The sequence below is a fragment of the Oreochromis aureus genome, linkage group 4 (genome assembly GCF_013358895.1).
Source record: "Oreochromis aureus strain Israel breed Guangdong linkage group 4, ZZ_aureus, whole genome shotgun sequence".
Lineage (NCBI taxonomy): Eukaryota > Metazoa > Chordata > Actinopteri > Cichliformes > Cichlidae > Oreochromis > Oreochromis aureus.
The window spans coordinates 9,733,204-9,748,616 of NC_052945.1; the positions used below are offsets into that span (position 1 = coordinate 9,733,204).

The following is a 15,413-nucleotide window of genomic DNA, read 5'->3' on the forward strand; positions in this document are numbered from 1 at the left end:
CCTTCTGATTATGCGTCATACCAATTTATACACACATACGGAAAAAATGGCCTCCTAGAGTTTCACGGTGTCTGGACATTAGCTTAAATTAGAGATGCCAGTTAGTTAGAATCAGCCACTGCAAATAAACACCATAAAGATAACATATGCATAAGAGACAGCATTTCAGAAATCCTTTGACCTTATCTCGAATCTCCCCTGTGATCAGTGATCAGGTCAAAGGACAGAATTTGGCAACTGCTGTAATCTGAGCCAGTGCAGATAAAGGTATATTCTGACCCACTGATTATTGCTGCCTTCAATGGGGAGGAACCTTCCTGAATTATCAGATCAATAATGACATAAATCAGCTAGCAAATGCATAGGTAAATAGATGAGAGATAACCCTGGGAGGGAAGGAGGGAGGGCTTGATTTCATTTCCTGAGTGGTAATCCCGGGAGGAAGAAGAGGTGGAGAGGACAGGAAGGAAGGAGCGCTTCGTCACTTGTACCTAACATGCTAGTTAGATCCAGGAAATAGAGAAAACAAACGAGTAATTAGGTAAATAAATGACAAGAGATAAAACGTCTAAACAATGTAATGGAATTGAAATGGGCCTTGGCCAGAGATAACAAGTCTGAAGTTGTCCACAGCATTGCTGACCAGAACAGTCAGTGTGCGTGGAAACTGCTGCAGACTTGATTGGCGAACAAGAAAACATCCGTTCAGCAGATTTAATGATGTTTTTGATGTTTATGCTTTTAACTATCTAAGGCGGCGACCTCTTGAACCTTCTGCTTTCCTCTGACCAGCATGAGCTGGCTGGCTGGGAGTCGGGCCGGCGTCGCTCTGTCACATTTATTTTCAGTCGCCCCTTTGGCTCGCCGGCCAAAGTGATAAAAGAGAGACGAGCTGTCCACAGTGGCGTGGTATGTATGAGTGTGTGTTTGCGGGCTTGCGTGCTCCTAGGGAGGGAAAGTGGGAAAACGCTAGAGGACAGATATTCGTGGCACCTCTTTCAGTGTGATCCCCCTCCCCACCTAAGAGTATCAGAGAGGCTCAACGCTGGCAAAGAGTCACATGGGGCGGGGGGTCACAGCCAACTGTGTGTCTCTGAGCCAATTAGCTGTCTAATGGGAGGGAGTAGTCAGGGGAAGACTTGAGTTGAGAGGGAAGCAGAGTTATTTACATTCTCTTTCTTCTCTTCCATTTAGCCACACTGTCTCGGAGTCTTCTGAAGAGATGAAAAGCCTGATCATTGACAAGAATAAGATGGGACAGGAGGAAGAACCTGAACTCTTGGTAAAAGGTGAGCCTGACACACACAACTAACATAGCACCACCGTTTCTCCTATCCTCCTTAAATAAGTGCATCTACCTGCTATAATCAATTATTCATTATGCTGACATCATTACTAATTAAGTAGTCTTCAGACAGGAAAATTATTTTTTAAAGATGCCAGTCATCAGTTTACTATTTAACAGAAATACTTAACTTTTTAGCATTTTTCTAGCAATGCAAATTGTGTCTGGACAGTTGATTGGCCAAACTGGGGGTAAATGAGCTATTTTAAGACTTCCCCTTGGTATATTAAAATTTGTCATGTAATATTTACTATTATTTATTTATTTTATTTTTTAAGGCTAAACAGTTGATTGAAAAATCCAAAACCTAACATGAAGAACAATCACTAACAAAGTGAAAAATCTGTTGTTGTAGTTTTGTTTTCCAGTTTATTCACAAATTCCCTGCAGGGCTTAGTCAGTGCTGTTCGTGTCTTTTTGTATGGTATATATTTCATCAGGCTAATTGCCTCCTGTCGCAGCTCCATACTGTGCTGTTGCCCTGTAGCCAACCCCTCTCTTACCACATGTGGCGCACAGCTGCCCCCACCCTCCCCTCTGTATGTATTAATGCAAAGACAGCTACTGGCATCGGGAGCTCTATCTTGCATGTCTGATGCTTTTGAGGAATGATCTCATAGGATATTTCTGTGCTATTTATTTTTTCCTTTTTTTTCCGTTCGGCCTGCTGCTGACAGGGAGCAGTAAAATGCCAGTGCTTAGATATGTTACGTCCTGTTGGGAATGGCGACAGTCAGATTGCCTAATTCTGACAGCAGTTACCATGCACCCTTGGCTATGGCCTCCTCCCTTACTGCTGTCCCCACTCATGCTGTTTCACTGTTAGAAGAGTTTCCCTGTGAAACTGAGGACGGCTACATTCTGTGGGCAAATTTTATTTAACATTTCAGCTCTTGCACCACATAGCAATCCTTCACTACACTTCACTAGGCACCACTATTACAGCCAACAGCAGGCAACCTGAGGGTGTTAGATAATTCTCTCTGTATACTGCACAGGAATATGTTTTGAAGGATGCCTCCATTAGGACTCTCTCTTTTTTTCTCTCTCTCTCTTTTTTTTTTGTAGGGCATCCCGAGGCTACACGGGCCGAATGTTGCCCCAGTATCTAAAGTAGGCCAACAACATTACAGATATAGACGAGTGCTGACAGACAGAGATGTTGACATTGGTTTATTGATATACCTTTGTTGATTTAAAGTTAAAATTGTTTCTCATGTGATGCAGAGTTTCTCATGCTGCAGTCGTCTACAGCTGAATCTGTCTGGTGCTTTATGATTCAAAGCGGGGGAAAAGTTTAGCTTTACATTTTTTATCTGTTCCACACAAAAGTAGTTCAATACCAGTTTGTAACGTATTATTTTCCTGAAATGCTGCTCTGCTTCCGGAGATGGTTTTTATGAAATGACGGCAAGCACAGCACTGCGACCCATTTTCTCAGACGTATGTATTTTTATCATGGAGTTCAATGTTCAGTATATTGAACAAACTTTCAGCGGTGAGAGCAGCAGGAGGCTTGCAGTAAAAAAAGATGGAAATACACAGAGAGAGATTGTTTTCTCAATCTGTGTTTGAGGGGGCAGGGCACTGAAGGGTCAAGGGTCACAAATGAAACAAATTAAGGGCGAGCTGTGGCCCCCAGGGGAGGCATTAGCTGGCTACAGAGATGAGATCCAGATGGAAGATCATCGGTGGGCTATACATGGGGTCTGGAGACTCTAGCTTTATCTCTGTCCTTTTCACATCAATTCTTATTGCATTGTTTAAAGTTGCAATATTAAGTGCAGCCTATGTGGTGTATATCCCATGCCTGCGACAGAGCTGCGGGGCGTGCAGGCATGCCTGTGTCTTGTTTTTGACCCAGCCAGCTTGTCTGCCTCCTGTCCTGCGTGTCGTCCCAGCTTTCTTTGCGATTTTTATTTATCCATTTCACATTGGGTTTTGATGCTGACCCTCTCTGATGTGGTGTTAAGTACCCCCTGGGTTTTCACTTTGGGCTATATTTGAGGGTAGGTTCAAAATCCCCTCTTATATCATATTGAGGCCCGAACCTTCACCCCGTCCTTTCTTTCTTGCTTTTTTTCTTCTTTTTTTTATTTGAAGCAGGAGCAAGGCAGCAGTTTCTCTGTACTTCCTGGGTAAACCACATTTAAGCAAGGTTAAAAAGAGGGAGAGAAGAGAAATTTGGGGCAGATGAAAGTAAATGAGAAGAGAATGAGAGCAAGAGGAAGAAAGATGCAAGCAAAATTATCTCTGGGTGACAGGTGACACACAGCTCGCTGACCAGAGAGGAAGTTGTGATGCTGTGGAGGCGTTATTACAGTTTCACAGGGTTAGAGGCTGAAGATATATTGCCTAATTCTTTCTTTTAAACCAATCTCAAGAATGCATACGCAAGCCATATGCATTGTCATGCACAGGCACACCATGTACGGCTGACTGCCACTGCATCTCAATGCCCTAGCCCTGCATATAGTCCTACACAACCCAGTATCAGTCAGGGTGGCCAAAAGTCATTTAGTTTATTTATCTGCTCAGAAATAAAATACTTATCAGGAACAATTTGCACAATTTAGTTTATTTATCTGCTCAGAGATTAAATGCTTATGTACTTATGTAATTGTTCCTTATTAGGAACAATTTGTACACAACTGGGGAGGAAGAAGAGATTTGGGATCGGTAGATCTGGGCTGTTGCAGTTTTCCCAGTCCTCAGAACTTTAGGAACACAAGAGTCTTTTATTACAGAGAGAGAGAGACCTGACAAAATTAGCAGACAAGGCTAAAAACTAGCTGCCTCATTCTCTTTGTGTCTCTCTCTGTCTCTGTCTCCTTATCTGATTCTGTCAGCCTCAAAAGTGGCAGTTATGGTGGCTTTGTGCTGCCTTTAATGCCTATGCTATTATCTGGCCATATTTTTAGCCCCTAGTATTTACTCCAACAAAACTTTTACTCATAGATTTCTGCGAACTTTAGGGACAATTACACCCCTTGGAGATTATTCTTTGTGAAGACATGGTGTAGTAGCCCTGGATTTGTAGCCCTACGGCCTGCCCCCATAAATCTTTTAAGGGAAATGCTTGCCTTAGTGTGAAAGTCCCATACTTATGAAAGAAAGTTGCAGAGCATTGTTCCATTTTGAGAATTCACAAGTTGCTTGGTGGTAGCAAAGATTTCTCATAGGGGACACCACCAATCTAATGGGTTTTTTCTTTTTGTTTTTAAAGTCATCTGAAACTACTGCTAGAGATTGCTCTAATAAAAAGGAGGTATTTATTTTTTACTGAAAAAAATAAAATAAAATAAACAGGACAAGAAGCTGCAGGCTCGCTTGCTTGAAAATTTGAAAACATCACATTTCAAGATTAATTTCCTTTTGCTGGACTAATCAGTTTAAAAAATCATTTACTGCAGCTGAACTGGCATGTGATCTTTCATTTCAGGGTTAAGTTGTAACATAATCCCTGTGTATATTCTTTTTCAAGCCACAGCAGACCACTTCAAGCCCCCATTCCTTGTATCTCTTTTGCAAAGATTGGATTGTTTCTTATTATTCTTGTGTAAATACAATAATAAGGACTGAGTTTGCACAGTTACTCAGGTTTTCCACCATGTCAGAAGGCTGTGAAAAGTCACCAGTAGCTACCAGTGAAAACAAAAGCACTATTATCGTTCGGCCTTGATTATAGGCGGCCAGTCTTTGCACCCATGATGTCATCATTCTGTAGCCACTAAAATGTGCAATATACTTACTATATTTTACTATATATTTACTTCATATTGATAAGTAAAATCCAAAAATATGCATTCTGCTTGTTTAAAGGTTGGTTGTTACGGGAGGTGCGTGGCAACTGGATCAAGCAGCGTCGATACTGGTTTGTACTGACCCAAGACTCTCTTGACTACTACACCGGACCGGAGAAAGGTGCCCGGAGACTAGGCACATTGGTCCTCACAAACCTCTGCTCTGTCATCTGGCCAGACAAGCAGACATACAAGGAGACAGGTGAGCAAGACACACTTATATACCTAACCATATGCAGACAGGATGAGGCATAGCTGACTCACACTCATGCAGGCTTTCCTGTAATCTCTGTAGAGTCCAGTTAGTTCTTTGTGTTAATTCCCTTTGTGGTATAGTGATCATAGGCATTATTTTAAAACTTCCCAGTAAACTATTGGGTCTTTCAGTATGAAAGTGGTGACTTGTGGCTAGCTTTCCCCTTCCCATGAGTACTGTAATTCTTAGTAAGTTTGGGAAGCCCCGGCTTTGTTTGGTCAGAAATGCGGGTCAAGGTTGGCCTACAAGTGTCTCATTCGCGTAACCAGCAAGGCAATCTCTTGGATGCAGGAAACAAATGACAAAGATTTATAAAAAGAGTTGCTTTTGAAAAGACACAGGGATGACTTGTGTTTTTTCAAATCTGTATTCCTCAGACACCCTTTATCTATGTTTGTCTGCCTCTCTGTGAATGGAGATTATGCCCTGCTAACTTTACCAAACCGCTTAAAATGCCAAAACCATAGTGCAAACCCAAACATAGTTCTAACTCAATAGGCCAGGGGACTTTTCTGGACAGAAGAGGACTTTCAACAGCGACTTTGTCACAGGCTCCCGGCTGTTTCACTGCTGAGTAGATCTGTGTTCCTCTTAAGCAGGGAAATTTGTCACAAAAGAGTTGCAAGAAATCTTTACTTCCTCTGTATTTTCTGGTTGTTGCCATAAAATAGGAGTTCACTTTAAGGGCTCCGTTTTTGGTCTCATAGACCCTTGAAAGCAGTGGTAATTTAAGGGCACTGAACATATTCAAATTGGTCAGTGGCAATAGTGCAGTGTCATGATTTGAGTATTAAAACTTTTTTATTTTGGGGTTATACTTGACTAAGAACTTTAAACAAAGAAGGATGTGGTGCCAAGTCACGTAGCAGGAAAGCCTGATAACAGCCATGGGGCTACAGATCAAGCTAGACTGCCTGGGGTATGTCTAATACTTCCTCTGCAGAAGGCGAAAATGTTCCTCTTTTTGAACTTTTATTGTGTTACCCGAAATGAAACTCACTAAGTGCTTTAGGACTCGTGTCCTAAGACATCTGCAGAATATCTACTCTTGTTTGGTTTTGGTGTGGTCTGAGGTTTTTTTTCTCAGGTTGACCTTTGATCATCAGTGAAGCTGAGTGAGTAAAGGAGAGAGAGTCTGTATGAAAGATGTGCAGGAATCAGTTTGCCTCACATTGTAGGAAACTGGATCAGGCCTAAATCCATGCTGTTTACTTAAAAAAACAAAACATCCCACACATGCGTGGAAAAGTGTCAGGCCAGATAAGGTGCAGTTTGAATGACTAACTATGAATTATTACCATTACATGTCATAGGATTTGCAATGGTTTTTAAATGTGTATTGCTTTATTATTATTGTTGTTTTCAGGTTACTGGAGCATTACAGTTTATGGTCGGAAACATTGCTATAGGCTGTACACCAAGCACTTCAATGAGGCTGTGCACTGGGCTTGTGCCATCCAGAAGATCATTGATAGTAAATCACCCGTGGAAACGCCAACACAGCTCCTGATTCGAGACATTGAGGTGGGCCACGCAACGCAGACACACAAACATACACAGGGTTGCTGCCAAACTACCTATGATTACAGCCACCAAACACAAGCGGCCATCAGGCTACATAATGCTCCACACCCCCTGCCCCGTTACCATGGAAACCTCACGACCACATTGCACCAGGGAGTCCAAAGTTTATTCTGCTTGCCTTTCTCTTTTGAGTGACCTCATTTCATTCAGTCACACAGGGACAGGAAATAATACCAGACCTGTAGTTGAAAGGTCATTCCAAGATAAAGGCATTTCCAGCTATTTGAATATTTAGAAAAACAGGATTTGTGGCTTTTGAAAGATACCTTAGTTTGTGCAGGGAGTGTGTTTACAAGGGATCGTCATATTTTAATGCACGGTTTGCTAGAGAACACATTGTGCTGGAATGTCATTGAGCAGAGAAGACGACTCGTCTTGCATCAGTCTGCCTCTTGGGTGTAGAGAAGGGCAGTTCTGGCAGAGGAGATGGAGGAGGGCTCTGCATAAAGCAGCAGGACGAGATAAGCAGTCCTTTGCCTGGCCTCCTCTCTCAGTAATCTCCCAACGAGAGTCTCTAATCTCAAAGAAAGTGGTTAGTCTGCTCCCTCTACCCTCATCTGGTTTGCCAAAAGGGGTCAAGCTTTTATTTTGTAGGAATAAAGGGATCTGCTTTTCATTTATTGCTTTGACAGCCACTCATCCTTCCACCTAAAAACTTTTTCTCAGTCTCTTGCTTTCTCTCTCCTTCTCACTCACCTTTATACATAGGCACTTTTCCTCAACTGGACAAAATATTCTCTCTCTAAAGTGTGAGGTCATGACTGGAACTGTAAAAATCCAGAGAGACTAAACAGAGGCGGCTTTGTGTGAACGGGACTGCTTGCTTATCTTTAAAGTATAGAATCAGGTTACAGACACAGAAGGGCGAAAGCCTGGCAGCTTTAGCAATGGATCTATAGCCAGAAGTCATATTTGAAAGAGATTAGATGCGTGAAATGTTTTATTTCAACTGTGACTTTATTATGTGCTTAGATCATAAACACATTCATGCTCTTAACCATTGTCATCCAGTTCAGGGTCACAGGTGGCTGGAGCCTAGCCCAACTGTCACAGGGTGAGAGGCAAGGTATATCCTGGCCATGACACCAGCCTGTCACCAGCCTACCATGTAGAGACAGGAAGCCAATTTAGAATCACCAGTCAACCTAACATGCATGTCTTTGTGACTGTGGGAAGCTAGAGTATCTAGAGAGACAGTCCACACAGAAAAGTCTAAGGCTGCAGGGGCATTTGAGCTCCTTATTAGCTAAATTGATAATTGAAAAAGCATCTTGACACCAGTGTTGTTGTGATTTGGTGCTATATAAATAAAATTTAATTTATTTGAATATTATTTGAGGCATAAAACACAAGCAGCCCAATAATATGTTAGACAGACCTTTTAGAACCTTACCTTGATAACTGTCCATGAAAACAAAAAGTGGGAAACCCTGTTCATTTTGTCTTTTCTTCTACCAAACTCTTTAGTCGTGCTTGGTATATGAACACTCCAAAGTAGTGTAGCATGCTTGGTGTATTCTGGAATATCAAACCATTTCCCACCCTGGCAATGAGGTTGACAGAGACCAGAAGAAAAAAACAATCGTGCTTTAGACCAGCTTGTTATTACAAAGCATTTCTGTGTAATATAAATAAGATGAACAGATTTTGTTGCCGTTGTACAGGCTAGCTGTTTGCCCCTGTTTCCAGTCCATCATAATTACCATGCGAGCATGTGAACGCTATCATTCTTCTCATCTAGCTTTTGGCAAGACGGCTAATAAGCGTATTTCCCAAAATGTCAAACTATTGCATGTGGCAGTGGATGACCAAATGGAACAAAAACAATCTCTGGCCCTGGATCAGTGGATGAATGTCATCTGGGATGTTGAGTTGCTGCATCCCACTGCACGTGGTCCATAGAGCAACATGTCATTCCCATAGTTCAAACAGACAAACTTGTCACCAGTGTGCACCAAGCATTTCAGTGGAATGTGTCAACTTTGCCCCACTAAGGAGGGAGAAAGCTGACTTGTCTCATGGCCAGAGAGAAAGGGAGGCACGATTGGGGAAGTTGCAGAGTCAGGAGAGAGCCAGAGCAGTGGCAACGTTACTAATGAGCAACAGGTGCTAGTGGGCAGTAGCATGGAAGCCATCTGTACTGCTGGAAGGTATCTATCCACATACCCAGTGAAAGGCACAAACACACGCACACCAAACTCATTGACACCAGTGCATAAAATATAACGTGTCAGTCATGCTAGTGTGGTTTGCTGGGTCATCACTTGACCTTCCTCCTGCTTAAAAGATGCCAGAGCTGGATTGTGACCCCGGTCAAATCGACCTCAGTCACCCTTCATAGGCAAACACACAGTCACGCACTCACAGAGTGTTTTCAGGCTGGCTTCGTGCTTGTTGATTGCACATGAGCGTTTATTTTCAAATGTGTTTGTTTATTATAGATTGGTTTTGTTTTACTTGTGTGTTTTAGGAGAATAAGTTCAACCCTGAGGTAGTGGAACACATCTACCAGCACAACCCCATCCTGAAGTACACCCAGGGACCCTTATATGCTCCTCTGCTGCCTTTCCCTTATGGCAGTCTGGACCACACATGTAAGTGCTTAAGATTTTTACACTGCCATAGCTATGTATGTGAAAGTACCTGTTAAAAACAATAGCATGATTAGCATTTTTTTAGCACTTTGAATACTGTAAGTGTCAACTGGCTGAATTTAACTTGAAGCTCTTACAAAAGAGATAACCAGTGCACATGGCCACTCAGTGTGTGTGTGTGTGTGTGTGTGTGTGCAAAGCTGGCAGCTGTTTTCTGTAATTGCAGTGTGGCTAAGTGGAAAGAAACTGTTTTAAAAACTGTGATTGCTCTGCAGTTTGATTTGCTTAGCGGAAGAATTAAGCTCAATGCAACACAGATTGCTTTTCATTTTGCTTACGTATGCTTCCTTGCGTCCACTCTCCTCCCGTGACCCTGAAATCGCTCTTTCTTCCACCCTAATGGACAATCTTCCAATCACTTAAATGCACTGGGAGGAAGCTACCGTGGGAGCTTAGTGTGAAAATACATGCCTGCAGCTCTCTCTCTTTCTTTCTCTCTCACGCACATCCTCTCTGAGAGTTCAGGGAACACACTTTGTTTTATTAAGCTAAAAAAATCATGATATGATGATAAAACTGATGAGATGCTAATGTAATAGGTTGCTATATTACGATACTTTACATGATTAAATGTTATATCGTTCCTTTAAGATATCTGCAAGGTTCAAATGTCTAGAAAAGGGGGGAAAGGAAGAATATGTCCTGACAAAAACTTTTGACACACTGTTCTTTGTTTATCTCTCCAGACCACAGTGGGAAAGGCTACGGCTCGGTGCGTGAGGAGGCCGTGAAGCTGTTCAACTGCCTGCAGCAGCTGGAATCCGCAAGGGAGCCGGTTCCAATCATCCAGGGTGTGCTACAGACCTGCCTGGACCTGCGGCCTCTCCGCGATGAGGTCTACTGCCAGCTAGTGAAGCAGACCAGCTACACGCCTTCCCCAAACACTGCCGCGCATCTCCGTTACTGGCAGCTTCTCACCTGCATGAGCTGCACTTTCCTTCCTGGGCCAATTGTGCTCAAATACCTGCGATTCCACCTCAAAAGGTGAGATGCACACAAAGGATGCCTGACAGTTGAAGGGTTGCTACGATTGAGCCAAGACTAAAATCTAATGCTGCTTGCTGGGAAGTCAGGTGCAGCGATTGTATTTACCTTGCAGTATTTCATTACAGTACTATTGTAATGAGATACTATTTAGCTCAAGTGAAGGAATTCTCACAAGTCACCGCTTCAAGATTGTTGTTTTGCTTTTGCAACAGCATTCAGACAGGATTTTTTTCACATTCAATTAAGCACACACAAATGCTCCGAACTAGAGAAAGCTGCTCACCTCGTCATCTCTTACTTATAAGTGGAAAACTTTCTTGCTTTTTCTGGCTCTGATTTCTCCGACTGGGAAACGTGGCCTGTGGAAGTAAGGTGGAAAACACTACAGTGTATCCACCCATGTTGACAGTTTGAGGTAACAGACTGCAGTTGTCAGTTAATAGAAAAGTTGCATTAAGTCGTTTATATAGTCATGCAAATTGTTTTACATGAGTGTTTCAGCAGTACGATGGCCACGATCCCATATGAGACATCAGACCCTGGAGTACACTGTAGGTGATAGACATGGGTATAAGAAAGGAATGGCTTGACCTAGGAGATAAAGGTGAACCACTGTTGCATGGTAGCAGCGAAACATGGGGTCTAGACATCGGACAAAAAGCAGGCGCCAGCATCCCTAAACACTTGTTTAGATATAGAAGCATGATATGCCTTCACATTGTTAGCATGCTTCCCTAGACAGATTCAGTTTTCAAGGGCTGGATTTACAGGTCTGAATTAGCCCTTCTGTCAAGAATGCTAATCTAAGTTATTAGAAGCACTAATCTCCTGCTCTTGATTTTCTGTCTAATGCCATGCCATGAAACCACTACAATTTTCTATCTATATTTCTGTACTGGGAATCGCCCTCTGGCTAATGGAACAGTTGCATGCAACGGCAATTCATAACAACTCTGTGGAACTCGCTGGCTGTGTGTTTTGATACGTCTTGCTGTCACTCTCACGCACTCTCTCACTGTTTGGACCACTGCTGAGGCTGCAGCTGGGCAGAGCTAAGACTGGAGCTGGGCATTAGGCCCAGAAACCATCCTCCACTCCCCCAGTGCCCTGAGAAACCCCCAGGGAATGTCTGCTGTCAGACAGATTAGGCCAAAAGAAAGAAAGCAAGGGAGAAGGAGAGGGAGAGAAAGCAGGAAATGGTACAAAGACACAAAGAAAGGAGAGTATAGGAAATCTCACACATATCAGTGGGACATTCGTAGTTATGTTTCAGCCACCCTTATGAGATAGCAAGATGTTAAAGTGAATAAGCTGACTTCTCTGTGTCTAACAAATTATTTCAGGGCTTCTTGTTTTCCTCTTTCTGCCCTTGTTTTTGCGTATTTTGGGACGTTTATTGGAGTGTAATTGTTTCCTTCCTATTTGTCTCCCCCTGTGTTTACAAAGGGCTTAGCTAATCACTCAATCAGGTTGTATTTCACACCTTTCACACTCGCAAACCTCAGCCTCCCACTAGATTGGTTTGTCTGCTGCTTTTTTTTTTTTTGTCCCCTCCTTTAAAACAACAGCACACAGACATACACTCACCTTCCACTCCTGGACACTCCATTGGGAGGAAGGAGGGGGTCACTCTGGTTCACAGGAGCGGAAACGCCTTTTCCTGTGTCGTGCACTACCCAAAGTCAAACATGTTTTCTTTGCCATTTTCCTTTTCTTTGAAGGATTGAGGGATGTTGAGTCTTTTAAGTTCCTAACAGCTAAAGTGAGAACATTTGTCATTCTTCGCCTCATTGACTTTCTAGCACTGCCAGCCCAAACAAAATAAAAACTTAGTTGAATCAAAGGGGTGACGCAAAGTCCATAATCACAGCGTAACACCTAACAGATTTTGAGTCGCAGGCATTAGTAAATTCTCTCTTTTATGCGCTTAATATTTTCATCTTTATGACAAATTGCTTTCACAAGTGCATGCACACACACACACACACATACAGAGACACACACTCACAGCAGTATCACTTTCTCACACATTTAATCTGTCTTGCAGAATCCAGAGCCAAAGTCCTGAGTCTGAAATGGATAACTATGCGTCATTCATCAGTGAGGCTCTGGAGAAGACAAAGTGTCGGGAGTGCGTGCCATCTTGGGAGGAGATCCAGATGCTGATGAACCGACAGGAGATGCTGTGCACCGTGCACTATCCGGGCCCTGGATCCTGCCAGCTCTACATCAGCTCACACACTACTGCCAATGAGGTTTGGAAGCATTTCCCTGTATTCTACTTGGCAGCACAACTTTTCTGAGCTGGCTTCAGAGTCTTTCAGCTACTCACTAGTTCCAATTCAAAATTTCACAGTGCAATCAAGAGCCTAGTAAAATGCTCCCTCTTCTGCCTTCACCCTTGAAGCCCAGTAACTTGTGAGTCCATCTGTCTTTTCAATCCGCTTCTCCTTCCTCCTCACCAGGTGGTTCGAAGGATGCAAGAGAAGCTCGGCCTACAAGAGAGCAAAAATACATTTGCACTATACGAGCAGAATGCACTGTGGGAGCAGCCAGTCACAGGAAGCGCTCTGGTCGCAGACATCCTAACCAGGTTTGAAAAAGTGACTGTCAGTCTTTACCCTGGAAGATAGAACAAACAAAAAAGTCAGTCATAATAAAACCAAGCAGACGTGCTATCAAAACATTGTGGCAAAAAGCCTATTTGTCACTCTATAGACGAGTATGGACAGAGCAGCAGCACACTGTTTATTTATCTCCCCCCTAGTCCAAGTGCTATGCTGAATGTTATCCAGTGTCCTTGGTATCTGGTGACCTTGTCTGTTCTTGTTGGTCAAACATGACACTATGCTGGGAAACTAGATTTGTCTCTATGTCTGTCAGCAGTGCCAGCCAGGTGTTAGTCAAGGTAAAGATGATGTCATTTAATTGTGCGAGGCAAAAGTCTCAAAACGAAAACAATGAGCCAATTGGGAAAAAGGGCTCTATGCTTCATTTTTTTCTCTTTTCAAACAGGCATGGGTGTGTCTGTCCTCTCGATGTTGAGTGACAGGGTAAACATGAAACTGTCGGGTTACTAAACAACGCTATTACACAGCAGGGAAGCAATAGCTTGTAACATATTAACAGAAGGCTTAAGGTTCTTTGTTTGTCATATGTGTCTTTAGTATATCTTTTTTCTTGACCCAGATTTAACTCTTTCTGGTCCTTCTCTTGTGCAGCTTCTCTACTAAAGAGTCGGAGTCTAAATCCCAGTGGAAACTGTGTTTCAAGCTCTACTGCCTGTTGGATGCAGACAGCATATCAGTGGACAGCATAGAGTATTTATTCCTCTTTGAGCAGGTAATGGAGTGGAACATGAGCCTTCTCTTTTCACTATTTCACTATTTCTTTGTTGTGAGTGACCAGTGATGGTGTTGATGATGGCATCTAATTTATTGTCATGCAGTGATTCATCACTTGTGTTGTTGTTTTTTTTTTGTTGAATCTTTTATGCTTTTAATAAACAATCTGCAATCACAGCCTGTAATTTCCCACTGGCTGTAATTGTAATAAAATGGACTGCATAAAAAACATGACTAAGAGCACTGGCTGGAGTGCAGAGGGGGCAAAAGGCAGCCAGCATTGGCTTCATTATATTTTTTTTCCTGGGGAATTCTATAAAAGAGTTACGGGATGAAATAAAACAAGGTGGGGTAGAAAGGATGGATGAGGGGACTTGAAGCTATTACTGACGACTTTTACCTTCTTTGTGTTTGGTTCTCTTTCTCTCTGTCCTGGTTTCGACCTTTTCGCCACAGTGCCATGAGATGGTCGTGCGTGGTCAGCTACCAGCCTGTGAAGAGGACCTGCAGGCATTAGCTGCCCTGAGGCTTCAGAGCCTAATGGGTGACTTCAGCACACATGCCCCCTGCCCGCCTCTGGATGAGCTTTTTCCAGGTCATATGCTCGAAACTCGGGTTCTCATGTCACTTTCTGCACCGCAAGATGTGCCTCCTTGTCAGGTAGCTGCTCAGGGCTGTCCTACGACGCAGCGCTTCCACACAGGACTCCTTGCAGGGACTCTGTGGAGCCACACAGCTACAGCGGTGCACAAGCAAAAGGTCGAGCAGGACATGCGTCTGCGGACCCGCCTGAAGGAGGAGGCAGCGGCTGTCATGACGTCCATCTTGGAGCGTTGGAAAGGTTTGGCCGGCTACAGCCGCAGGGACAGTATGGCCGCCTACCTCACAATTGCACGCCAGTGGTCCGGCTTTGGATGCACTCTTTATGAAGTGGACTTTTACATTGTGAGTATTGTGTGCTTATGCTTTAGTTTTAGAATCATTCCTAAACGTTTTCTTCCTCCAAGCTCAAGAGCCACTTGGATCCTGCAGTCTCTTGACATTTGCACACTTCTTTTTGCCTGCAGAGTTCAACGGGGAGTTTTTCCCAGAAGTTATGGCTGGGTGTAGCTGCTACATCTGTATCCTTGTATAAGCAGGGAGAATCGGAGGCCCTGGAGTCCTTTCCTTATGGCCAGATCTGTTCTTATGGTGTATCTGACAGCAACACCTTCAAGATCACAGCTGGGGGCCGGGATCTGCTCTTTGAAACCACCAAGGTATAAACAGGGTGCAGAATTGTTTAGTTTAAGGGGGAAAATTCCATTCTTAGTTTAAAATTTGTCATTTGTGTGATTTATTTAGGTAGTAAAAGGTTTTATTTTAGCTTTTCTGGATCTGGGTCTGTGAAGAAAGAGTTATGAAGAATGAAATTAGAGCCACACCTTTGGATGACTTATT

The 15,413-nt window shown here is 43.1% G+C and overlaps 1 protein-coding gene across 1 annotated transcript in view; it reads left to right on the forward strand.

Moving 5' to 3' along the window:
- The window catches only part of plekhh3 (pleckstrin homology, MyTH4 and FERM domain containing H3), a 36,532-nt gene that overhangs the window by 17,610 nt on the left and 3,509 nt on the right, over window positions 1-15,413 (forward strand). Inside the window, exons 3-12 of the mRNA XM_031729916.2 lie at window positions 1,195-1,289; window positions 5,168-5,350; window positions 6,771-6,928; window positions 9,459-9,582; window positions 10,329-10,626; window positions 12,677-12,884; window positions 13,095-13,222; window positions 13,851-13,971; window positions 14,430-14,918; window positions 15,041-15,232. Coding sequence (XP_031585776.1) covers window positions 1,195-1,289; window positions 5,168-5,350; window positions 6,771-6,928; window positions 9,459-9,582; window positions 10,329-10,626; window positions 12,677-12,884; window positions 13,095-13,222; window positions 13,851-13,971; window positions 14,430-14,918; window positions 15,041-15,232 — 1,996 coding nt within the window. The remainder of the gene's footprint in view (window positions 1-1,194; window positions 1,290-5,167; window positions 5,351-6,770; window positions 6,929-9,458; window positions 9,583-10,328; window positions 10,627-12,676; window positions 12,885-13,094; window positions 13,223-13,850; window positions 13,972-14,429; window positions 14,919-15,040; window positions 15,233-15,413) is intronic.